The sequence below is a fragment of the Phalacrocorax carbo genome, chromosome 7 (genome assembly GCF_963921805.1).
Source record: "Phalacrocorax carbo chromosome 7, bPhaCar2.1, whole genome shotgun sequence".
Taxonomy (NCBI): Eukaryota; Metazoa; Chordata; class Aves; order Suliformes; family Phalacrocoracidae; genus Phalacrocorax; species Phalacrocorax carbo.
Window position 1 is genome coordinate 8453259 of NC_087519.1, and position 26708 is coordinate 8479966.

The 26708-nt window shown below is 40.1% G+C and overlaps 1 protein-coding gene across 1 annotated transcript in view; it reads left to right on the forward strand.

The window, feature by feature from the left end:
- The window catches only part of AGBL1 (AGBL carboxypeptidase 1), a 270761-nt gene that overhangs the window by 131087 nt on the left and 112966 nt on the right, over positions 1-26708 (forward strand). The window contains exons 18-20 of the mRNA XM_064456203.1: positions 4023-4152; positions 8994-9125; positions 13180-13356. Coding sequence (XP_064312273.1) covers positions 4023-4152; positions 8994-9125; positions 13180-13356 — 439 coding nt within the window. The remainder of the gene's footprint in view (positions 1-4022; positions 4153-8993; positions 9126-13179; positions 13357-26708) is intronic.

Here is a 26708-nt window from a genome sequence, read left to right on the forward strand (position 1 = left end):
TCTCCTACATGACTATCTGCATTTATAAATCTTTAGAACTGAGGATTGCAGAGAAATACAAATATTCTTGGTGGCATATAGTGATGATATTTGAAGCTAGCAGTCACCAACAAATTCACCTAAGAATGAATTTACTCTGCTTGGAACTAGTCACTTGAGTTATCTTTTCTCCAGGGACTGGATGGCTTGAATGCTTTGGTTTTATTCATCTTACTGGACTATGTAGCACTATCAGAGTACATCTGAAGGCCAGACTGCCCAAGTGTTTCTTTCCGTGGGCAATAGTAAATGCTGAACACCCTGCCCTGTATCATTGTGACAGTCAGTGTTTTCTGGCTGTGTCTGTTAAGAAAAGTTTACTTAGTAAGGATCAGAGGATCTTTTCTTCCATGAGCTCCGTGGCTTCTTTTGAGTCATTCTACAGATTCCTACAGAAATACTACTAGGGTCTGCTTGGAGAAGGTCAAATGTGCTTGTTTCATCTCCTTTTGCTGTGCTCCACTTTATAGCCATGCACCGCCCCAGAGACTGCTAACAGCTACCTTATAGGCTGAAACGCATCAAAGAGTGCCCTAGCTGTATAAAGATAGAAGAGGAGGCAGGGCTATAACAAAAGCATCAGGCTTGTGAACAACATAAATGCGGTTTAATTGTTTTGCATATATCTGGGAGAAGATATATAACAAATAGCAGAATTACAGGTAATCTGTTACACAGACACAGAGGTGGAGTTTTCTTTACTTACTGGAATTCTTTTTGGGAAAAGTTTTCATAATTTCCTTTGAGCTGCTACCAGTCCCTCCAAGGTGGCAGGTAGCCTTGCTAGTGCTGCAAAGGAGAAAAGACACATAAAACATTTAAAGCAAATGTAATAGCTTGGAACAGTGCTGTAAGAAATGCCTTTGATTTCAGCAGTGAATTTCACTAAGTCCTGCCAAACATTCAAAGCTAGTCTCAGCTTCCCAATCCCTTTATTTGCTATCAGCACTTGAGATCAGCTTAATATTTTACTTTCACCCTTGGTTGCAGAACATAATGGACAAGACCATTATCTGCGAATGTCATCGCTATTAGGAAAGAGAGAAGAAAGGCAGGGATAAGGGGGAACAGGGCTGGCAGACAACTGGTTTCTACAAAGGTAAACAGACTTTAACAGTATGATGGGAGGAGGGAGTGGGATGGAAAAAATCAGCCTCTCATAATTTAATTAAAGTTCTGCATCTCCTTAAGAGCTGTGGATACAACCTGCCAGGCTGAGGGCTAATATTTAAAGGTCATTTAAATAAGCAGTGATGTTAATCGTTGAAGGGACAAAGCTGAACTTTGTCTCCCGGCTCTTGCCTACATGCAGGGATGTTACCTTCCTTCCCTGCAGTAAATAGGAGCTTTGAAATTATTATTTTAGAGTTGGATTACACTTACTAATACTAAGCAATCAGCAGCATCTGTGAACTGCAGGGGAGGGATTGGCTTGTTGTAGGGTCACCTCTAAGAAAAGTCACAACTTGTATCAGAGCAACGGAGCTGGTAAATTGTATTATGGACAGAGCGAAACCTGTCGAAAGAGCGAGGGTGCTGTGATCTGCAGAGACGTTGGCATGCTGTGTGGAAACTGCGCTTACATGTATGAGTAGTGCATTGCAGTCCATGGGCCACAGCAGAACCAGATTCTGCGGTAGGAAACACCAGTGCCTTGTCACATCATTTACTCGGCTTTAATGTCTGTTAATAGAGCTGGTTAGGAATTTTTCTTACATGCTTTTCTAACACATCGTGGGATTTCTTTATGTGTTCTGGAGGTATAAGGGAATTTTTTACAAAGGCTTTTAGTTTAAGAGATAGTGAAATAAAAATTGAGCTTAGGATTGGTTTGACATTAATCTCTGTATTTACTGAATCATTTCAGAAGTAGTTTTCAGTTTTCATGTTTCTATTCCCCAGCATGTTTGGCTTTGTGTATTGGACTCTTCCAGTATGTACCAAGGCTAGTGCCAGTCCCAACGGGAAAGATGGGGAAAGTAGGTTGGGGTTCTTTTTGTGAGCACTGACAATGTTGAAAAAGTCTTTCTGTATGTCTGAAATAACAAGACTACTTTTGTTTTTCCCTTCTCGATGTTAAGTTGACCTATGCAAATAAAAGTCCGGCTATCATTCTTTCCCTCAGAATGAAAATTCTGTTGTTCTTTTGAATTAGTTGTGCTCCCACATATAACTGTGGTGCAGGAAGACATCACGCTTATGTCAAGGAAGTGTTTGGGTCTTATATTTTTATTAGTAATGTTGGGGGAAGGTGAGTTTCTGAATGCAACCTAACGACTCTTTATGTGGACTTGTACCTATTGAGAGGAAACCATGTAAGCACGCAGTTCCTGGCAGAAGTACAGCTGCTTATCTTAGTTGAGCACCTATTGTCCTGAAGATCAGGAGAGGTGAGCTTAATAGTAACTTTATCTGAAGAACCTTTAAGAAACATAACCAAGGTTGTCGTGTTTTCATATAGAATTTTTGGCAGAAGCATCACAGCAGCATTTGCCAACTCCCCATGTGTTAGCTATTGCTAATGTTTTCTGATTTGCCAAATGAGTAACATGGGAACTATGGATTATGAGGAAAGAGGGGAATTCAGATAACAGTGAAACTAGAGTAAACTTGGAATGGATCTTGTGATGTTGCCAGAAACCCCAAGATGGCATCAGAGTCCTTGTTTTTTTACATTAAAAATGTATGAAATATTCTTAGTGATTCTTATTACTTCTTTGTCTGCCGTTGTTAACTGGTTCTTCATTGTTTATGCTTTTTTTCTTTTTTAAAGCATTCCTGCTTTAAAACCCTTTTTTTCAGGCATCATTACAAGGCATTGATAATGCCAAAGATGCTACACGCAGCACACCTTAGCTGCAGTGCATGGCTCTGCCAATACAACAACAGACCACATCCCCAGGAATACATTTGTACATTACCGTGTTCTAGGAGGCTGGAACAGCCAAGCTGGATGCAACTCTAGCTAGAAACTCACCCAAATTAGTTTTTTTTTTATTTTAAATCACAAGCCAGCCCAAGTTTACCATGCCACCAGAAACATTCTAGTGCTGAACTGGATAGTATGGAGGTGATGAGGACCTGACACAAACTCTTATACGCTGGAGGGTTGATTCCTGAATTTTATCAGCACACTGCAATTTCAAAACTGTGAACCAAATTATAACAAATCCCTGGAGGAGTGTGAGAAGGCTCTGATCTACAGTCACTAACAAGGATGATTAGTTGCATTTTTCAAAATTGTGCACTGATGTACTGCTCCATACGTACAAGTATTCTGCACAATCTTCCACTGATCACTGAGTCAGTAACAGAATATGTTCAAGCCAACTAAGGGAAACATTTTCTCAGTGCAAATCTGGGATCCTTATTTAGCTTTTTATTCAGCCTTTGCAGTGAAGCTAGGTAATTGTTCTACATAATGGTATAGCATGCATCAAGATCTCCTTGATGTGCTTATGTAGTTGCATTTCTTGTGAGTGGAGAAGCTTAAATGAGATATCCAGCTCATCTCATTTAAGTGCATTCATATTTCAGACTGGTCGAAGAAATTGAAGAGCCTGTCTTCAATTAGAATGAGTAGGAGTTGGATGTACTTGTTTGTGGAGGTTTTGAGAAGCCTGTGCTCTATGTAAGCTGGGTGAATTTCATAGATAACACAGAATTTAGACCATTTCAGGAGACTTTTTGTTTGTAAGTAGTCTTTTGATTTGGACATATTAGATAAACGAGAAACTGCATTTATTTTCAGGACTGCAACTATGTAAACCTTGGAAGGAAAGGAAATTATAAAATTCATATACTATAACCACCTTTGAAATATACTACGGACCATTGGTTTATTCCAACCCAATGTTCAAAAGGTTTATATCTGTGTTCTTATTGACATTCCCTGTCCTTGTGCCAGGGCTTGCCAGAATTGGAAACTTTTTGGAATCAGCTGTGGTTTTGCTGGTTTGTGATGTGTTGCTTTCTGATTTCAGCCACCGTTGTTCCTTGAGTGGGGATGACCTGAACAGGCAGTGGTTGGCACCCAATTCCCAGCTCCATCCAACCATTTACCATGCCAAAGGTCTTCTCTACTACCTGCGCAGCATTGGCCGGGCTCCTCTGGTGAGTCTCTTTCAGGATCTTTTGTGAATTACTGTATATGGATTGCTAACTGTAGCTGTGTGAACAGTCTTGTTTTAGAGCTAGAGTGATGTGGAAACATCATGTGCGGCTACACTTTCATCTTAAAGAAGTGTTTTGAAAGTCTTGGATATTTAATACTTACTGAATCTTCTAACCAACAACTCCAAATTCCAGACCCTTGCACACCTGGAATATAAATGAGGAAATTATTTCCTTAAAGCTTTTTAATATCCTTGAACTACTCCAACTAAGCTAAATATTATGAGTAGCTTATTGCTATCTTCATGGCAATGATACGAGAAATTCCACACAGATTTAGTCTGAATGGACAGTGCAAAAGCCCGTGTTGGAACAACCCATGCAATCACAAAAACACAGGAAGCAGCCCTCAAAACGTCTGAACTTCCATGAAACTTTGGTGATGGGAAGAAAATGGCTGGTTTTGAGGGTACCAGAAATTCATGAGATGGATCTCATCTTAAAGCTGCAATTGGGATAGGGCTGGGATCCATCCCATCTGCTCAATGTTGTCACCCAGCAGAATGAAAAGATATTTCTGAGACCACAGGAGAAAAACCACAGCAAGGTTCAAATGTTAATGAACAGATGTAGATACACAGTCTGGCAGGTCGGCTGCTGATAGATACAGTCAGGCAGGAAGTGCCCAAAGCCACAAAATTCCCTCTGGGTTTGATGAAAAAAGTCCCAGAGAATGTAAAAATGTCTGTGAGCTTCTTGAAATGAATTCTTGCTGGAATGTGTTTTTTGTCTAAGACAACAGCCCTAAAGTTAACTCTGCAGCCCAAGGAATATTGTGGAAACTCAACTCACAGTTGTGAATTTACTCACCTGTATTTTCCTTTGGTTCAGAGCAATGTAGGATCAGTCTTGTTCTACCCTGCTATTTGCTATCTGGCCTTCTTTAATACTCAGCCATCCTTGTCTTATCCGGGTATATAAAGTTGAACATGCACTCAGTGCAAGTTTTCATCATGGCTGAGTGAAGGGAGGCTATTGATCCTATCATCTCCCTGGCTCACAGGCTGCATGTCAGACTTGGTAAACTGATTTTTTCGTTGCCTTTGAAGAGTACATTGATTTTAGTTTATACATGTTGAAAAATGCCTTTTCCCTCCTCCAGAAGAGAACTGGGTTTCTTCTTTTTGGTTTTTTTGTTGTTGTTGTTGTTGTTTTTTTGTTTTTTTGTTTTTTTTTTTAAACTCTAGGATCCCATGGAGCCAAGTTCACTGATAGCCAAATGATTTCTGTGAAGTGATTTAGTTTCATTTATCCTGGGATGCACCAGCAGTTTCTTCAAAGCAAAACTGCTTGAAGGAGAAAAAGAAAAAACCTTAGAGTTAACAGCCTTTCAAACCAAAACCATTTTAATTCGTAACTTCTATAGACACCAGCCTGTTAAAAGTGGAGTGGTTTTTTGTGTGTTTTGCTGGTGGTTTGTTTTTCTTTTTTTAATTCTCTTGTTGGCTCTGGGAACCCTAGTAAGACAAGAGACTGGATGCACTGTGGTGTTGCAGCCCTCTGCTGCATGGGTTTTCTTTTTGACTGAGAGCATCAAAGTAGAAGTTTTGGAGACCTTTTATCTGAGAGGGAGAGGGAAGTTGTTCTCGAGCATTTGTGGTGAGAAACTGCTATGGTTTAGAAGCTACAGCTGACAATGCTGTTGCAGCATGCAAAAGGGAACCTGCGGCTTGTACAGAGAGTCTGAGCTGCAGTGAAGAGCAGGGTGCCCTTGGAGGGGACAAAAAGAACTTCCTAAGGACCAGGAGGCACTGAGCAGAGTTTGCTTCCATTCAAAGGCATTATATCAAGCTTAGAAACAAGCATCTGCCTGCAAGAATGTAGCTCATTGTGAGGAAAAAACCCTAGGCATGCCTACCTCAAAACGTGGAGATCCAAGGTCCTTTCACAGTGCCACTTGAGGGAAAAAATGATAATTAAAATAAATAAAAAAAAAAGTTCTATTTTCTAACAGATTTTCTTGCTTTCCTTTTTCTATTTTGCTTTTCCTTTATTTTAAAAAGTGTCTGGTTCTGTGACTCATGAGGAGTGTTGTTTTTGAGTTAGAAAGCATTCCTTACCTATAGGGTGATAAGTGCTGGCAAATAACTTTGAACAGATAAAAATTTGCATGTGTGTCTTGAGTCATATCCCAGTGAGTGCAAGCCTTGGGAGTTTGACTGGTTTGTGTCTATTAGTGTCCCAGTCATATGGAAGGACAGGCTGGGAAAAAAGGACTAGTGGGTCCCACATTTGCTTAGTGTTTGTTCAGACATATCCCAGGAAGAATTCTATATTGGATGCTTAAAATACAAAATAGAGATTAGCATTGCAGGAAGATGAGGCATAAGCCACCCTGTAGTGTTAAAATGGGGCAGAGGAATGTCTTATAAAGAGCAATTCATTATAAACGTTGGGAGTGCCTGCAGTATCCAGCAAACTTAATTAAAATGTAGCTCTATGCAACCTGCAAATAGAATGAAATTATTTCCAGTAGCACTGACTCTGCCGTGGAAGCTGGTGACAATCGGTGAAAGATCCCATGGCCTCAAACAGCAGCAATATTACAGAACCTGGCTTTGATAATCCTTTACCAATACAGAAGTCTCATTCCTGACTTGTCACTGAGGACTCATCTGCAGGTTTCTTTGGGTGCAGAATTATAGACCTGCCACTGATTAGGCAGCCCAGCTGTCTGACTATCTGATCATCCCTGTGTGGTTTCTGATATGTAAAGTAATATTTTAGGCAGGTTATATATTGTCTTTTGTGTGTTGGTAATTCTGTAAATTGACAGGTAATTGATACCCAATTGAGCTGGGTTCTCTGCCTTGAAATAAGATAAAACCTATAAAATCCTCTTTGATATTCATAGGAATAAATTCAGGTGGTACCTACGGTTAACCTAAACTATGACTGTGTATTGCTGATAGCTTAGATGAAACGCTAGCTGGAAAACTGCCTGTCATTAAAAGAACCAATAAAAGCAGCTCTTTGGAAGGAGACATTATAGGATAATTGCACGTGGTTCAGACAGAGTTACCTGAAGTGCAGGGGTTGCATAATCTCTGCAAGATAGGCACACAGCCTGAGTGGGCTGAATCTCCAGGGTCTGTCCAATATTGGCTTATTTTCCTTTGGGAATGATGCTGGTGGTAGGTTTGCACCAATGGGCAGCTCTCAGACTGTCCCGTTTGTCCTCCCCTTTCTGCCTTTGTCAGGTGGCAAGGGTATAAGTAAAGGAGGAGCAGTTGTTTCTGGGTAGGTTGCTGTTCATGTGCTTCAGGTGTGGAAAGTGTGTGCTGCAGAGATGGGGATGTGCAGACCCAGAGTTCTGAAAAGAGAGCTGGAGGCGAGTGGTGGTGCAGGAAGGAAAGCTATCAGGTCAGAAATCAAAAGAATAACCAGCATGTAAGCTACAAAGTATGTATAATTGTCCAGCTAATTAGGAGCAGTGAGAAGGTTCTCTATGCATGTGTGTCGTAGCCTCTCCAGTATGCCAACCTACTGTTTGTCAGAGGGGCTGAAAGAATGTACATGCTCAATTCCTAGATAATTAAATTCCCTGACGTGCTGGAGCTAAACTTAGTCACTGTATAGCTGGTAAATAAACATACTAGGGTAAATCTTGCCCTAACAGTTGGTGGAGGAAATTCATCTACTCCATCTGTTTCTCCCCTCTTGCATTTAGGTAAGGCTACATGGATTTTTCTCCCCCATATTTCTCCCCCATCTCTCTTTATATTGAGCCATAACTCTTTCCTACCTACCTACACCCACTCTTTTGTCTCTAAATATGCCCTGGAAAACTGTTTCAATGAAATCTTGAAGCTCCTTTCTTCTCAGTGGTGAGTATTGGTTTAAAATGAACCAATTCCTTTTCTTTAGTAATTCTTGTCTTTTCATTGATGGATTTCTGATTATTCCTGATAAAGACATGGAGAATATATGTAACAGCAGTGTGTATATCGACTTAATATCTCAGAGGGCAATGAGATTGATTATTCTTTAAGTCTTGGGTCAATATTTACCTCTTGGGTCATTAAATCGTGATTTTCATTTCTATAGGAGTCAATATCTGCCTATAAAGGCAATCAAAACTTCTGCTAAAACTGGGAATGTGCCTTGTGCCTAGTTCATATGACAGCTGACATGAGAGAGATGGATTAGATAGACAGATAGATTAGACAGTGTAGAAAGAGATTATTTGCCGTGAAGGTAGGTCATGTTCTGTGCTTTGCTTCCAGGAATTCATGCAAAGATCTGACAGCATTGTGCAATACAGTTGCACAATTATATTTTCCTGAAAATTATGTAGCACAGGTTTTGAATTTAAAGAAGCCAAAGTGATGATTAATTGCGTGGGAAAGCACAGATTTCAAATCTCATGAGGATAAAGCTGGAGTTTAGGAGTTTAGAAGTCGAAAGAGCCTGACAAATTGCTCCGTTGTATCATAAGTTACCATGAACCCTTAAGTTCCCAAGTTGCTGTGGATTCTTGCACAGGTGTCATGTTTATTTCTGCTGCAGACAGATATGCACCAGTCTTGACTCTGGATCCCTCAGATCATGTCAGATTGAATAGGTAAAGCAAGATATAACTGATGAACAAAGGTTGACACAGGTTATAGGCATGGGGCATGGCACAGTCTAAGCTCCTCTGAAGAGACCTGAAAAAAAAAAGAAAACATTTACCCTCCACTATAGTCTTATAGTGCTTATTATGAATAACCAGGCAGCTTTTTCTTTTTCAATGCTCAAGATCTTTCCTGTTCTAAATTTTTTTTGTCCCCTCTCCCTAGGTTTTCTGTGACTACCACGGCCACTCCCAGAAAAAGAACGTGTTTGTTTATGGCTGCAGCATCAAGGAGACCTTGTGGCAAGCAGGCTGCACGGTCGACACAGCGGTTATCACAGAAGATGTTGGCTACAGGGTGGGTCCACTTTGCTGCTCTCTGCAGTTACTGATGAGCATGTGCACCTACGCAGCTAGTTAAGGCAAGGCCAGCTCACAAATTCTGGAGATGGCTGCAAACTTCCCTTACTCCAGAGAAGTAATGGTCCAGAGAGTTTCAAATCATGCATAATATCTTTACGTACCAGATATTGCAAGAATATTGTCGCTAGATGGGTCCCTATTTATTTCACTTTAGTAAGATGCTGTGTTATAATCTTTGGCTACAGACTAATAGGAAAGCCATATTTTTGTGTATTTAATAATTTCTAGATACACATACACTTTTGTCTCCTCACCCCACCATAATAAGAAAATAAATAGGAATTATGTAATGGTAACTGGGAAAATGACAGTGTACCCCTGTCCTGCTCAGCTGAATTGTTTCATCACTAAATGCTTCTGGTCCCACTGAAAACACCAGAGAATTCAACAGGTATCAAATTGATCTAACATAGTGGAGTTATCTCCACAGCAAGTGCTTGGTGTCATAGCTAGGGAAATTTTTCTGGAATTAGAAAGGACAAATACTAAAGACTGTTTTATTTCTACTTCATGTGAATGTCTCTTTCATCAAACTGTCCTCTGGGTTTCCTGACTGTGTCTCTCTTTTTCTTTTTTTTTTTTGGTGTGTCTGTTTAGATGACATTTTCCTCTTAAATGACAAATTCCTGTGGGGGAAAAAAAAAGAACTTTATAAGCTGTAATTACAGTCTTAAAAATGTTAATTTCACAAAGCATTAATTGTGGCCTTAAACTGATTATAGAGGTATAGCTTGGTTCACTCCAACCTGAAAAGTTGAAAAGCCTTTTTCAGTTCACATGTCTGTATGATTTTTGCTACTTCAGCACAAATACTAGTTATCCTCCCATAAGGATGCCACATCTTATGTGTTCATCTTATGGGACTGTACACAGCATACTGAAACTTGACTGGGAGAAAGTGCTTCAGCGTTCATCGTGAGGGGTCCCTGTGGCAAACACTCTCTTTCACAAAGAAGGCAGGGACAGTCCTTACAGTTGGGACATCTTTTTGCTGTGTTTGAATTCAGAAGGCTTGAAAAGGCTGAGGATGGTTTGCTGTTACACAAACAGAATTCAAATGCTGCTTTCAGCATCTGGATCCTGTCTTGAATTTGCAATGAAGAAAGCAGGAGCGAGGCTCCGAGGCTGCCGGAGAATACCCTACAGCCATCCTGTAAGAAAGACTTTTGTGGTTCAAATCCTCTCTTTTGCACAAAACAGGAGATGGGTGCCTGCTGCAGTTTCTGCGGATGGGTCACCCTCTTCCTTCTTAGGTTGGGGAAAGCGGGTATATAGGAGAACACATCTGCAGTTGCAAACTGCAGCAGATAGTCGCTGCTGTCTCAGGCTTGCTTCCTCGCACTGTTTGCACAGGCTTCTCTCCAACCTCCTGTAGGTTGTTGGGGATTAACCCAGCCTCCGTGACTGCTTTTTCTCCCCAGGAGCAGGAACCAAATACCTTAAGGTGATGTTGGTTTTGGAACATCCTTTGCCTCATAGGTCATAGACTCAGCAATATACGGGAGTTAGAGTCTTTGTTACCTCCTAATATTTGGTGGCCTTGGGTAACTTGCATTGGCAGCAAAGTCCAGCTGAAGATTTGTCCTTTTGATAGCTATTCCAGGCCCCTTTGGCAGCAATCTCTGCAGGGACATCAGTAAAGAGTTATAATTCCATTCTCTCCTAATAGGGTTGGAAGTTTATGGACAGGGTTTTGTGTGAGGGGAGTAGCTTCCTTTGCTGCTGTACATGCTAAATCCAGCTGTGTGCAAGAAAGGGAACAGTCACACCGCTGCGTTATCATTAAGGCGTCCTTTAAAAGGGTGTATTTCCACCCTTTCAAAATATACTATTGAAAGATAATTAATGAAAAGAATAAGTAGAGAAGAACCATTAGTGTGAAATCCAGTGAACACTGGTAAAATTAAAAGAATATTAAATTGACATTTGCTAATGTTCCTAAATGAGTCCTGCGTACAGAGATATTACTGTTACCTGCCAGCATTTTTATTTAATTAAATGTAAAAGATTGATTATGCATATAATTTCAATTGTTTTAAAAAGCTAAACTGGATTAGGGGTCTGATTATTTTATTTGATAGTATATATTTACAAAAAAAATCTGTGTGCTGGTTTAGATACGTGCAGAATGAAAACTATCTGAACCTTCACATAGAGTTTAACTGGATCTCATGAGTGTGCTGAGGCTTATAAACATCTGGGTAATATAGCTCTGCTGCATTTTTTTTAAATTCCAGTTCAACCCAAATCCAGGAAAAACCTGGAAGCACTGCATGAAAGCATACTATTTTGTGATTCCCATGCAGCAAATAACAGTTTGAAGATAATCCAGAAATGTTGAATGCTTAGTCTGCAGCAAGCAGTCAATTTTCAAGATTCCTCTGTTCAGTACGCCCACAGGGAAGGGAGTGCTGTGGCTGTTAGTAGCACACTGGAGGTCCTGACTTAAGAGTTAGGCTCACAGTGGTCTCAGGTTTAAAATGCAATCTCTTGCTTTGTTCCAGTTTTCTCATCTGAAAAATGGACCTTATAGATCTTTAGATCTGCACCTTATAGAACTGGTAAAGTCCATTGACAGCTGTAGACAGAATATACTGAAAAATGAAAATTACTTTTTTATTAGAGATGTGTGCAGCTAAGCTGTTTGCAGGAGGTATTGCAAAATAGTTTAGGCCAAAGATTTATAATTCACATCAAACACGTTTTAGGAAAAGACATTATTCTTTCACTTTCAATGAAACCAAATATTCCCATACAGTGCCATGAAGTAAAGCTCAACAGAACGGAACTACAATTGCTCAGAATCAGTCAGTGAAACTGATTGTTATTGGAAAGTGAAATTAGCTGGTTGGATTTCACCACCCAAACTGAATGAGATTTAAAGGTAAATGCCATTAGCAATAAGCAGGAACTCTTCTATATGATTCTGTTCAGTTCAGATGTTTAAGCTGTCAGCAAAGAAATAATGAGTGTCCTCATTTTGCTTACTCCTCTCTAGATGGATCAAATGGTCTTTCGGCATATGTTGTGGTTAGGATACCAGCACTGAAATTTAGACACACACACGCATGTACACACATGCGTGTAAATGTGCGTGTGTACCTAAAGGTCCAGTTTCTACGTTAAGCACACCTAGTGCTAACATATCCAGTATTTTTATGGTTTCTTTAGGCTGTAAAAGTAACGCATTTAGCACTGACTTGGTGAGAACTAAGTGTTGCCAATGAGCTGATGGAAGTGTTTGATACTGCAGTGTATTAGGAGTGTTTATAGACTTTGTTGTTGGGAAATATGATTTCCAGAACAAGAAAATCACTCAGGGCTAAGGTATAATTTTTACTGGGTTTTCATGATTACTTTTTATTGTGATTCTCTAAATGAAGTGTATAAAATACATCATTTGGACACAGATGAGAATATCTTAGTTTGTTTCACAATGCAAATTAGTTAAATTTTGAGCTCTATTTTCATATAATTATGTGTGACCTTCGTGAGAATACATATCCCCTTTCTCTGCTCTGTGCTAGGTTCAGACAAAACTCCTTCCATAGCTGAATGCCTTGTCAAATTATGGGTGCATGGCGGGAGGAGCTATAGCATAGCTGGAGAGAGGAGAATGGGAATATCAGGTACTGAACTATGACTGCAGCCCTTTCGGCAGCACAACAGAAAGGTGTAGGTTAATGTCAAAGCTGCTTGAAAACAAAACTCTGTAAGTGACTTCAGCAGTCCCAAACTATTGGGAGTGAAAATGTTTGATTTTGGTGAGATATACCAAGTGTATTGGATATTTTGCATTTTAGTCTTTGCGATGAAACAAATGTTAGAATATGAGGAATTCACAGGGTTGGAGGTCTCGGTAACCATGTCTACAGATAGATTTGGTGATATGTACATTAAAAAAAAAAGTTTCTACATACACACATATACAGAAACACATGCACATCTGTTCAATTAATTCTCTTATTGCTGCTGGTGTTTTCTCCTAGACTCTTCCTAAAATCCTGGATAAAGTGGCCCCTGCATTTGTCATGAACAGCTGCAGCTTCCTGGTGGAGAAGTCCCGGGAGTCGACAGCCCGGGTGGTGGTATGGAAGGAAATGGGTGTGTTGAGGAGCTACACTATGGAGAGCACGTACTGTGGCTGCAGCCACGGAGTCTACAAGGTGAGTAAATATTTCAAAGAACACTGTGCCACCCTCCTCCTAATGCACGTCTCATGAGCTTGGAAGGGTAAAGCAGGGGAAATAGCCATTGTCTTGATGCTTAGCATTGTCTGCTCCCTCCAGACCCATATAGCCATGCTTCTGAGTTTTTCCTCAGTGAAATCTTTCCATGATCCCTCACTCTTTTACCTTCCATGCCAGGAAAGTAGAGTCCTTGCTCTGAGGTTTTGTTCAACAGTGAAATAAAAACAAACTCTTGTCTGGAGACAAAAGCATTGAGCCAAAGGAAGGAGTGTTTTTGAGACGATACAGGGCACTTATCCTCATAAGGGCATTCACAGTGTTGTAAAGAATACAATGGCAGGTCATATGGATGCCTTTGAGCCTAGTTCTAAGGTAAGTAACTTGAATACTAGTGGCATCAAACTTTTTGGTACAGGCTAGCTACCTGAGCATTCACCTGGCTAAATTTAGGAGCCTGCACTGAGAATTGTGCATTTGGAGTTGCCTGTTACTGACAGCCAAAGGTAACTAATCTAAGGCTAGTTTTGACAGCTATCCCTGAGCTCAGAGTATGCCTGTGACTGTGATCTAGACGAACCCGATTCCACATCAAATGAAGTTCCAGTCTTGGTAGGAAGGGCTGTACTCATACCAAATGCATCGGAGACATCAGTCTATGAGATCTCCTGGCACTTTTTAAGTATACAGGATGAACTCTGGTAATTGCATTTGAGTGATCATAATTCTTCATTGACTCAAATGGTGAATTTTTTCTCTTGTTCCTTTCCCAGACCTGTTGCTTTCATTGAAAGGCTTCCGTGTTCCACCCCATTTCTCCCACTAGGGAGCGATCCTTATCTATACGGCATTAATAAGCGGTTAAGGATCCTAAAAGACCCTTAAGGAAAGAGCCATTATTGCAAATAACAATTAATTAATAAGACATTCAAATTATTGTCTTTGGAAGCTCTATACTAATCCTTTTACCTCTCTGTAGAATGTAGCCAGGAAGTACTCAGCTGCTGTTTTAACCATGCTCTACTATATACACATCAATTCCAAGACAGGAAAGGCAGAAGGAAAAAAACAGTAGACAGTTTAAAGAAAGAGAATATAATTGCCCCGGGCATTACATCTAACACTCCGTACTTCTGAGAGGTGCTAATGTTTTTTTGATGGGCGCCACAGGTCAAGACAGCAGTTTTGAATCTTTTTTTAGACAGTGGGAGAAAATCTACCTTGACTGAAGACAGTGACAAAACTAGTGATCTCTGTAGAGGAGGATTTCACTCATTTCCTAGATAACCACACTAAGACCTAAAAACAGTGACTCATGAGATTATATCAATATCTAATGATTTGTTCTCCTTCTCCTTCAAGATCTGTGAGGTCTTTAACCCAAATTTGCTTAATTTGTGCCATCAGAGGCTTAATAGTAGGAAGAGAACATTAAATGCCACATTCAGATATTGCATTTAAGCACTATGCCATCTACAGGGGCCCTGCATTATATAATAGTCACCAAAAATAAGCAGAAAGACCTAATGCAGATGGTTCAGGATTTTTTTTTTTTTTAAAGAAATCCTTTAAAATTTGTGACATTATTTCCTACATTCTTTCTTGCCCTCTTTTTCATCACTGCTCAGGGCCACAGGCAGCCACTGAGGGCAAAAGCAAGTTGACTTATGAGGGCTTGTCACTAGTGGCAGAATCCAATATTCTCATGGCCCATAAGGAAGTCTGTAAGATGTAAAGCAGTTCTGAAATTTCAGTTCTGAACACCCTGAAAAGCTGAGTCCCAGTTGGATCATTGGGTTATTTAATGAGGTCACATATTTTTTTTTTTTCTTTGTTTAGGATTATCATTCATCTCAAATATGGAGGGTACATAAATATTCCCATGAGGGAGCATTTCTTCTTCATTCCTTCATCATAAGGATAATACAAACACTTTTTGCAGTTTCTCCAATTCAGGCAGCTTTACAGTATTTCCACTCATTTTTTCCGAGTACACTAAGTACCCAACTTATTAGTATCAAAATGGAATAAAATTTCTTATGCTGACATTTACGCTGGAGCTACATATAAATATCTAAACTATCTCTTTCAAATAATTGATATTAATAGGCTGTTTCCTCTCCCTTTTAGTAGTCTTTAGTGTTGGTTCTTGCTTGCTTGTTTGCTTGTTCTTACAAGTGGATTATTTAGCGTATGGGCTTGACAGGTTGAGCTGAAGATTTCGTTGCATAATACCATTTAATACTCAGCTTCCATCTATCAAGCCAAAGCTACTTCATTAGTATCTGGAAGCACTGAAATTATTTGTGTAAACTGGAAATTAATCACACAAGATGTCACATTTTTCTGGAGACTTCAGCCTGAGTTCTTCACTCTTGGACCCTCGAGTTGATGTGTGTGTAAAAAATAGACTGCGACTATTGCTCAGGCAGGATATGTCAGCATCGTATTTAGAGCTTTCTGGTATTTGGATTGGTAGATTTGTGTTTAACTGGGAAGAGACTCAGTTTCTTAATTGCATAGGATTAATCTCCCTGTAGGGATATATCCAGAATCTCCCCTGGACAAGCATGCCCTCATGTTTTTGATAGTTTTGTACCTTGAAGTATAGTACAAGCAGCAGCTAGGATTTAAAACACCTCATGTTATGCAGCAGAGACTCCCAAGTCCAGCATCGTTCAGCAAATGAGTGGCCAAAGTTCTAATAGAGCACAGCAGACACGGATCCTGGTTTTTAGCTTTCCTCCTGCTTGTAAGTGATGAAAGTAATTCATTCAAGTAGCTGCTTTGCTGGCTATGAGCACAGATACATTGCTTGGAGTTGCACATCTGATAGGGATTGTGTAAAAGATTTAGGAAGAGAACAAAAGCCTTGTAGAGGCTGCAAGAGGTTAGAATATTAATTGTACAAGGCTGATGAGTGTGGCCCCTATCACCACAGAGCAATGTCGAGGAAGGGCTGAGCTAAACCAGAAGCTATTTTTTCTGATAGAGTCCAGAAAAATGCTGCTAGAGCTTTTCCAAGGAACCTGTGTGGCCTCTCTTGGATTGAAATGTAGCCTTCATATTTTAAAACAGTTTAGTGAGTGAAAGGTAACGCAGGAATTTGGTACTATTGATATGTAAATGGAAAGAATAGTGACCCCAGCCTAGTTTGAAAGTCGTTTGATTTCAAATGGAGAGGAGGGCGGAAATGAGAGGAGAAAAGAGACGGTTTATCTCTGTCGAATTTCCCTGTCTGCGTGATCAATGGAAACACAATAAGCCAACTACCCTTAAGGAAGTGAAACATAAAACTAAAGAAACTATTGATCTTATCTAAGGTTTTGTTCAACTAAGGAAGAAGAAAAGAAAGGGAAAAAATATCCAAACTCTCTTTCATTTTGTCTGGATTGCCCAATTCAATCTTAGAGGAGCAGTGTCTCCATTTGAAAGTTGCTAAAAACAAAGCAGCCAATTTCTGATGGGAATTCTCCCTCCTGCTGCTGTCAGTTTGCAGCCCTATGGTCAAAAGAGGAAAAAAAAATTATAAAAAAAAGAACAAAAAAAACCCCAACCACCACCAATAAAGAAACCCCAAACCTGCTTATAATTCCTTTTCGCTGTGAAAGCAGTCTGCATTGTTCCCTCATTGCAGCTTTTACCCCTCCAGCTCACCATGTGGTGATTTGGTCGTTTGGTGTTTTCTGTTTGTTTTTTTTTTAATTGCCTTTTCCCTTTTGTGGGATATAGAACCCTTTCTCATCTTTGATTTTTAAACAACTGAATGCAAGGCTGTTCTGTAAGAGGTTCTACTGACTATAGGTACAATCAGGCACAGTCATGGCCCGAGAAGAGTCAAATCTCCATCCACATATATTGATATTTTCCCAATTTTCTTGTGTGATTGATTTTTAAACTTCCATATCTCTTTGCTGTTACCATGTTCTATCGTGTTACACTGTTTCACCTTTCTTCTTGATTCCTTGTACCTGACCTTCTAATGATGGCCCTTCTATAGTGTATTGCACTGCGCTCTTCCATTCATTACTGCATCTATCATCCTACAAGTTAATATATACAGCTGAGTTCCAAACCATATGTCTTGGTAATATAGCAAATCTCAAAAATTCAGCTTCATGCTCTGTGAGTACATGCTATGTTGGAAAAGTATTATCCTTGGCATGTCGTGCCTGGTGGAGATGTAGTACTAACGGAAATAGACTTTAGCTTCTTGCTTCAAAGGGGTTATAAACAACGAGGGGTAACAAATGAGTTTTAAAATTATTGCAGATATCTTGACAGTGCCCTTTGAAGGAGATTTTACTAGTGATATGGATCCCTCTTTGCAGAAAGCCTCTGGGAGAGCTGAGAAAAAAGATTTCCTCCACAAACACGTGCCCCACCCCCACCCCGTCCAGTCCAATGCTTCTAAGTCAGAGGAATTGAATGCCCCGATTTTTCTCATCAGACTTGATTAGAAGGAAAAGCCATCCCTTTGCAGGGACACTGGAAGCAGAGAGATTATCACCAAGCAGCAGGGCCATACATTTCATAAGACACTCTTGTTAGTGGTTCAAAATGTCCTTTTTGAACAAAAGTGTTGAGAATTAGTGTGATTGGAAGACCTGACATTATCCATCCGCTTTAACCTGGCTAGCATGGGCTGAATTATTTAAAATGAGTGATGAACCAGCGATTTACCATGGAAGTGTGGCTGAACTAGAGCCATATGCCAAGATGAAAGCCTTTCCTCTTTCTGCTCCTTCAGAGGTGGACTTCTCTGGTTTGTCCTGTTTCTGCCCAAATTAGCCAATTTGTTACCCATGTATGATTTGTCCACTGAATTGCAGCACTAGTTTTTTTTATAGTTATCTATAAACAATGAAATATTTTCATCATCTTCCTTACTATTGAAGATTACTTACCAAATTTCTGTGAGGAATTTTTATGTATGCTTTATTTATAAGCAGTTTATTTCAGTTAATAGTCAGACATTGAGTTGTTTTGATGGAGTTTGCAGGTCACACAATACTGCTTTTATTCTCCAGTAAGATGTATATTGTTCTTGTAATTGGAAGTCTGGTGCACAAACTTACAAATAATTTTAATTTGGCCTCTGGCCAGTATTCAGCCACCAACAAACATGGTTTCAGTAATATTCTTGCCATAAAGCATATTTGATAAGTTCTTGCAGAAAAAAAGCAAAGAAATAGATATATCCTATGCTTTCTGGTGTACGTTTCTGGAAAATTCTTATATCATCTTTGCAAGTCTGACAGGCTTTTCCTCATTTCTGATTTCTTTTTTCCCCCAGAGCTTCCGCTTTTCCTAAGAATGGGTAAGTCTCAAAAGCATTCGAAAGTTTTTTTGAAAAAGCATCTCTAAAATGTGTGTTTAGCTGACCCTCTGTGCTCTGGGGATCTCGTTCAAAAGCAGATGCTGAGAATACGAAAGAATGATTTTCTTTCTGATAGTTCTCCTTCCAGTTCTGGTCCAAAGTGGCTCAAATTGGAAACAGATGTAACAGCAAGAAAAGTATAGAAAAAAATAGTTACCACATAGTAATCTAAGAACTGAAGGTTCAAATTAAGCATTTTGTTTGTTCTATTTCCTTAAGTTGTTACCCAAGGCAAAAGTCTGCATCCTATTTGCTTTATTTTCCTGCTTCTTTTATTTCCACCAACCCCTTGCACTAATCAATTGATGATTCAATTTGTTAGACATTTTAACTTAAAATTTTAGGTTTGTGGTCATCACTTCATAAAACTATGTAAGGGTTAATGGCATTTAGGACGTGGGGAAAGAGGAGTGAAAGGGTTTCTGAGCAAACAAATCAGGAGATAGTGGGTCTTTGTCTTCCTTGGAGACTTGTAGATTCTTCTATGAACTGCTGCAGGATTTCCCCTCATTAGGTGTTTTTCATTGGTTGGTTGGTTTGTTTTAATTAAATGACAGAATGCCAACTCAGAAATCACATGCTTAGCTGTACTCGGATCTGTTTGGTTTGTGCCACATAATACAATAGGAGTTTGAAGGTGTGCTGACTTTGGCTCTCTTGGATTGTTTGGGAAAGCAAATCACAGAACTGGGAGAATTTTGTAGGGATTCTTTGCCCCTTATATCTCCAAGGAAGCTGGAGTTGTTCAGTAAGACTATCTTGGCTGCTTTCATTTTTCCTGATGGGTAATAAGACACTTGTATTAAGGCAAGAGTGACCAAAACCACGAGATGTAAATATAATCTTTGTTCGTAAAAGTTGTGGGTGTTATTTCTATTCACTACTTTTTTGTTGCTGTTGTTGAAGGTGCTCAATATTGCCAGAATGGAGGGCCATTTATGTGCACTTAAAAGTCCGTAAATTTTGCGAGAAGGTAGTTCAGGTGTCCATGCTGTCTTCCCATTTCCTGATCTACTCCACAGTCAGCCCAGCCTTGGTGTTTTGGAAGAGAACAATAATTGAGCAGAGTTGTTTTTCATGTTATAATTTCTGGAGAGGGCTTATTTCATATTTGTTTGGGTTTTGGGGTGGCAGGGGAACTGGTTTGGTTTTTTTAGCCCTATATAGGGCAAGACCTGTTTTCTGGCACTAGTGTGACTGTTCGAAGCTTTTTGCTGGGGACACTCAGCCCCTCTTCCAATGCTTGCCAAATGTTTTGTGAACGAGCCTGGAAAAGCAATGGTCTCTTAATCCAGTAGACTGAGTTTGCTGCTGTACAAACCATAGACTCATAGAATGTCCTGAGTTGGAAGGGACACACAAGGATCATCAAGTCCACCTCCTGTCCCTGCACGGGACAGCGTATGTTTTCTTAGGAATACTGAGTAATTCCTTATCTCTTTCAAGATATAGGGCTGATTGCCTACCAAATACTGTGCACTAGTCCCTCTGTTGAGGTGTCCCATGAATTCTGCCTTGAAACGGACTTTGGAAAAAGTCCTCCCTGGTGCCTGCTGCAGTGGGTTTCAGCTGTCACTCAGGCCATCTTCTTTCCTGTTCCCCGGCTGAAAGATTCAAATGTTAGGGGACTGAGGTATGTGCCATTGTGTTTGAACTCACATAGTTACTAAAAACAGCAGAGAATGACACTTAATGAAGAAGAATGGACTCATAGCTTTCTTTAGCCTCCCTGTCCCCAAAGCACTCAGGAAGCACTAAAACCCAACACAAGAATTGTCAGGGCACATCGGGAAACAGTATTTTAGTCCTTCTCATTATTGATGTGTACCCAAGGAATGATATATTGGATTTTTTAAAAATATATGTATGACAAAAGATGATCACTGATGCTAGCTGGTTCATGGGTGAAGATACTAATTTTAATTGTTATGTTTTATTTTGACTATTTCTCCAGAGATGTTGAGCCAGCTGTATATCTGACTTGCTAAGTCTGGTGGTGTTATATGAAGGTAGATTTGGATAGTTAGCTTTGGAGAGATGTTCCAGAGACCTTGACAGCCTTGGAAGGAAGTATGTGTTATCAATGCACTGGGGATAGCTTGTGAATGTGTTCCCTTCCTCTTAGACCCTGTCTGGAAGGAAACAAGAGTACCTCTGCCAGCTACATTACTGTGATAAAAGCCAGGAGAGGCACCAGATTTAGCAACCAGTACATGACTAAGGATAAAGTTATTCTAACTGCAGACATTTGGTTAAACAAAATGGGAAAGTCTGTACAGAAGTGCTGTCACAGTGGTGAGTGTAACACACCTCAAACTGAGTCTGAGGCATCTCTAGTGGGAATGAGCCATAGGGAAGACAGATCACAGCCTATTCCCACAGAGCTAGTCTTTTAAGCTTGCTGCATGATTCTGTTCTGAACTTTCCCACCAAGGTTAGTACTTGTGTACCAGTAGAGTGTAGGTTAGGACTGATCTCTGGCATTTCCAGATATTTCAGTCCCAGACTAAGCTTTTGACACAGCATTTTCACACAGGGGCGATGCATCTTTGTAGTATGGAGATGGCAGTCCTATTAATGGTGCCAAAAGATGTGCGTTATGGTATTTAATTGCCAGAGCAACACAGAGATTAGGCTGAAATTCCATGTCTCTTGGTTTGTAGCCACATAACCTGTGTTTTCTGGTCCTGTTAGGCTATATTGAGTCAAATTATTTAGTCCTGGGTGAGAACTCTCCACAGGCATCCCAAGGTGATGCTTCAGGCTGACATGGATAAGTCCTAGCAACTAAGATAACCTTGGGCTCAAGAGCATTGTCCTCATGCCATTTCATGTGCATAGATATTTCCCTAGTTTCCTTCTCCTTTAATGTAAAGACACCCCACTATATATCTGCAGAAACAAGAGTGCTGAAGATAACATTAGCATAAAATGGAATGGACAAAAGGCTGTAGATAGAACAACATGGGATCTTAGGTCCCATTTTAGGACCTCAGTGTCATGCAAATCACATTTCTCTGTCTCTCCTGCTTAGTCATTCAGGCTATGAAATAGGATGCAAATCATGGCTTGGCAGAAAATACAGGTGCTATATCCTAACCCAGATTTTGTTGGTAAAAACATGTTACAAAAGGATGAAAATATGGTCCTGAACCACAAAGAAGTGAAAAATTTCTTAGCTTCTCTGCCTTTTGGAACCAATTACAAAGTTGACTCTAAGGGACGTCTGCTTCTCCAGCTCCTAAGCAGACAGCCTGGCCCAATCTGCAGCCCTTTGGCAGAAGTAATATCTTAAATCAACTCCTTGTCTCTACTGTTGATAGATCATTGGGTGCTGACTGGCTGTGTAACTGGAGAATAGGTCCCATGCCATATGGTTAAATTACAGCGCGATAGAAAATTACGATGGGGTGAGATCATAATAGATCTGACTCTGCAAAGCTGGGAGGTATCCAGTTCTGTTGAGGTTCAGTGGACATGGCTGGCTTGCAGAACAGCAAAGCAGAGCAATTGTCTATCTCCTTCTTGGCCCACCACTTTCCACCATCACATAATTGAAACCGTTGTCTTAGCTCTGCTGTTCACCCCTTCTGTTTGTGACTCAGCCTTGGAGGGCTTGTTCCAACAAATCCCTGCAATCTCCTACATTCCTTTCACTTTCTAGTGATGTTAGAATTTCCTAGCTGGTAGTCGCCCTTTATTAAGGCAAGGGAGGGTTTATCAAACTGTTTCCTTACAAAGGGAATCAAAAGTGCAAGTATCCTGTCATACCCATCTTTCGGAATTTGACAGAGCAGGATTAGGTGGAAGAATCCCAGTTTTTGACATTACAGATCTGGGCAACCTAGATGCTTGAAGCAAAAAATCCATTTGCAATTGCACTCAAGGTTGCAGGGAGAAGAGATTACATTTTGTGAGGGAACAAGATACGATTCGATGGCTGACCTGCATATTTTCACTCTGATGACAAGACACCGTTATTGTGGCCCCATTTGAAAACAAACAAAACCGGTGTACTCATGCAGGGATAGCAGATGCTGTCACCTCGTGACCGAGGGAGTGGGTCCTTCCATGCGCTGTAAGGAGGAACAAACTCTCCCAGTATTAAAATCAGTGCTGCCATGCTCAGAAGTCAAACAGTCCTTTGTAGTGCCAAAAGGCTGAAAATGACTAGCAATTTGTGGTCAGACTAATCTCTGAATTGTATTTAGTCAGTTTATGCATATAGGTGAGGATCTGGTACATTCACAGTAGAAATTATTAGAGCAAATAGAAAACTACAGAAAAGAAGAAAAGTAGATGCTTAAAGATTATTTTTAATTTTCTACCATAAATATTATAGGGGTGACACAAATCAGACAATTACAGTCAAACAAGCACGTACGTGATTTTTCTGGATGAAACGTTACTGTTCTATTTGAAGCCCACTAAGCAATCCTGAATGGCATGACCTTGAATGCCTGTGGGATTTCAGTCTGCTAAAGAAAAAACTCTTAGGAAGGATAAGGGATAGAAAAGCAACATTCCTAATGAAAACTAACTGCAGTATTTCAGTGGTGTCCCTTCAGAAGTCCAAATATCATTGCACATCATCCTTTCAAGTTTTCTGTGGAATTACAGCAGCTAGCTTTTTGATTTCTGACACCTCTTTTGCTTGTTAATCTGGCCCCGTGTGGATTTATTGTACAAATCTATTTGGCAGCTGAAAATTGCCCTTTGATGAAGCTCCTAGTCTAATCACAAACTCCTCAGGCATGGAAAATAAGAATGGGGAGGTGGCAAAAGCACAGGCTAAAGGAGCCATGTTTGTCTTTCACTCTGCATGGATTTTAGAAGCATCTAAATTTCAAAGTCTTTAACACACAGGATTTTCTGCAAAGATTGATTTTTCTCCTCTTAGGATCGTAACATTTGCCATGCCGGATCAGACCATTGGTCCATATAATCAGGTAACCCGCGTCATACAGAGGCTGGTTCCTCACGGCTCAGAAGAGAACAAAACCAGCCTGTAATGCAACTGAATCAATTACACTAAGACATGGAAATAATCCTACCAGCCTGACCTGCCTCTCCTCCACTTCATACACTGCAGCATGGGGCTTGATTATTATTATCACAACCTTGACACGATGAGTTACGTTCTCTGTGAATAATTATGGCACTTTTTCATCCCCTTTCATGATGTTTCCTCGGACAGGGCTTTCTGCAGCAGTGAATTCCACAAGTTGATGTCTATAATATGTATATGCTGTCCAACATTAAATGTAAACGCTGTATTGAAATCTGAGCTGCTTTCTCCGTTCTGTCCCTTTGCTGGTTTCTGTATCCTTGTAAGATGCACTTCCCACAGGTGCAGTAGTTCCCAGTCTGTTTTGTCTGTCAGCTCTCTATCCTTGTGCCTCTATTATCTGCTCCCAGTTTCCCTGGTCTGGTCTCCTCTAAAATCAAATTAGGTGGTCTATTCATTCTCTACAGTTGCAAAATCTATAGATACATCCTAGTTCCGCTAAGCTCTAGTCTCTTTGGTCACTTTCTTTTTGTTTCCATTCCTGATTTTTTTTCATGTGTGCTAAACTCTTGTACTAATTATGTTATTTTTTCTCCTCTTTTTTTTTTCCCCTCCTACCACAAAACTTGTTTCAGATATCCCAATATACCAGGACTGACTGTTTTTCCTCTGCCTTGAATGTACTAAATTCCTTCCTCGCTGACAGGGTACTGATATTTCTTTTTACTTAAATCATAATATGTGCCCTTGCCTGGTACTCTAAATATCATAAATAATACATGGATGTCTGCAGAGTGTGCCATGCAGTGGGTTTGTCCCTGAGCAGGGTCAGGTTTTCCAGCTGGATTAGGTGGGTATTGCACGAGCCCACAACCTGGAGAGTCTGCTTCTATCACAGCTCCTTGAGGACAATAGGAGTGTCCCTTCTATGTAGCACAGCTCCACTGCCTCTCTCCCCTTCTGTGCCTTCAGGCACTGGAAGGAGGTACTAGTGGATCCCAAATCAACAGTAGCAGAGAGGGCCAGAATGCTGCGTTGCTCGTGTATGAGATACATGCATGCAGTGGTGTATGAAGCAGGAATCAGAAGCAGAAGCCTCAAGCCTGGACTGAAGACTTGACAGATGTCAGGAAGAGCAAAGGAGGCTTAGTTCTGCTCTTGACTGCCATGTCCAGACACAGCCTGAACTGTAGCAAGGAAGGCTGCAGTTGCTGGGAAAGGTATTAGGCAGTGAAAAGAGAATCTTAATCACAAATTCATGGAGTTTTATTGGTCAGAAGGGACTATTAGCTCTTCTGGTTTGATCTCTTACACATCATAAGCCTTTGGGTTTCACCCAGGCAGCTTTGTACAAAGCTCAATAACTTGTGTTTGTGTAAATAGGTTTTGTAGAAAAACATTCAGACTGGATTTGAGAACATCGGATGATTGGAAATCTATCTGGTCCCCTGGTATTTTGTTCCAGGGGTCAGTAACTGTTAAATGTTATTGCCTTATTCTAATTCAAATTCATCTGCCTGGTGTTTTCTGCTGCATTCTTGTTATTTTTCTTTGTTAGTGTAGAGAGACCTTTAGTAACTTGCAGTTTGTTCTCTTAAAGGTACTTACACAATTCAACCAAGTCACCTTTCAATCTTTTTTGATAATTAATTAAACAGGCTGAATTCTTTAATAGTTTGCCTATATCAGAACATGCAGGAAAGTGCCTCTGAATTAGCTGAAGGTGCAAGTGGAGAGTCCTGTGCTAAACCACATTAAGCTACATGTCAACACTCTGAAGCAGAATTAAGGTGGCCTTAATTAAATTTGGCTTAGCTCATTTCTAAAGTAAATTAAGCCAAACTGAATTGCAAACACTTTAATTCTGAATAACAGAGCAGAAATATGTTCTTCTGTATGTGATAAGCTTGCACTTGTAAAGTAAGGGTATGCTTATGCTGAATAAACTCTTGATACAGAAGTTGATATGCCTAGCAGGAGAGTTTTGGATGGAATTTGGAGTTTTGTGGTTTATCTTTAGGTAAGACCCTATATTGTATACTGCATATGGATGATGAAATAAAAAGCTGCTGTGATCTGCCTTGGATGTGCTAATTCTAATTTTTGTCCAAGGAATACATTTTTGATGCACATGCTGCCAGATGGTGGGAGATCTACAAGTGAAGATACGTGGTCTAGAAAGAGCCATTTCAGCACAGCATACAACCGGTGGAAATGCAGATATCAGGGACAATTCAGAAATCATTTGCATATATGCCATAAGTGGGGAAGGATCAGACATGAGGAAGCTGAATATAGAAATCAAAAAATATGTTGGTTACTTATAGCCAAGAGAAGAAAGGGAATTTGGGATTGTTCAACATTGATGTTGTGTGATATCCTTCTCTCAGATACTCTTGAAGACAGCTACTGCCATATAGTGAATTAAAAGGATATCTTTGAGTGCCTTTTGCTGTAAAACAAAAACCATTGAGGTATTTTCAACCTAGTAGTTGTCATAAGTGAGCCTCACTCAGAAAAGTGAACAGAGGAGTAAACAAAAGTGTAATGTAACAGTGCATTTTCTGCCTAGAGCAAAAAACTAAGATGCAAAGGCAGATTTGGGTAATGCTTGTTGGGAACACGCAGCAGAGAAACGTGCAGAGTGGTATATCATAGGATTCTTCAAGGCTTCTGATCAAAAGGAAAGACAAAAATCTTGGTGATTTTGTCAGAGAGCTTTTTAAAGCTGTAAGAGAAGGAAGTGAAGATGGAAAGGTAGCCATTGGTTGCATAACTGATGTGGAGCAGAAGAGCTTTGTTGGAGAACTGAGTCTTGTTGTGCAATGGTCGCAGGGTCCCATGTGTGAGGGAGCTTTGTGCTTCAGAGGAAGAGAACTAATCTTTCACAAAGCAAAATAAAATAATACTGAAGGGGTTGGGGGGAAGCAAGCTCTATGAAAA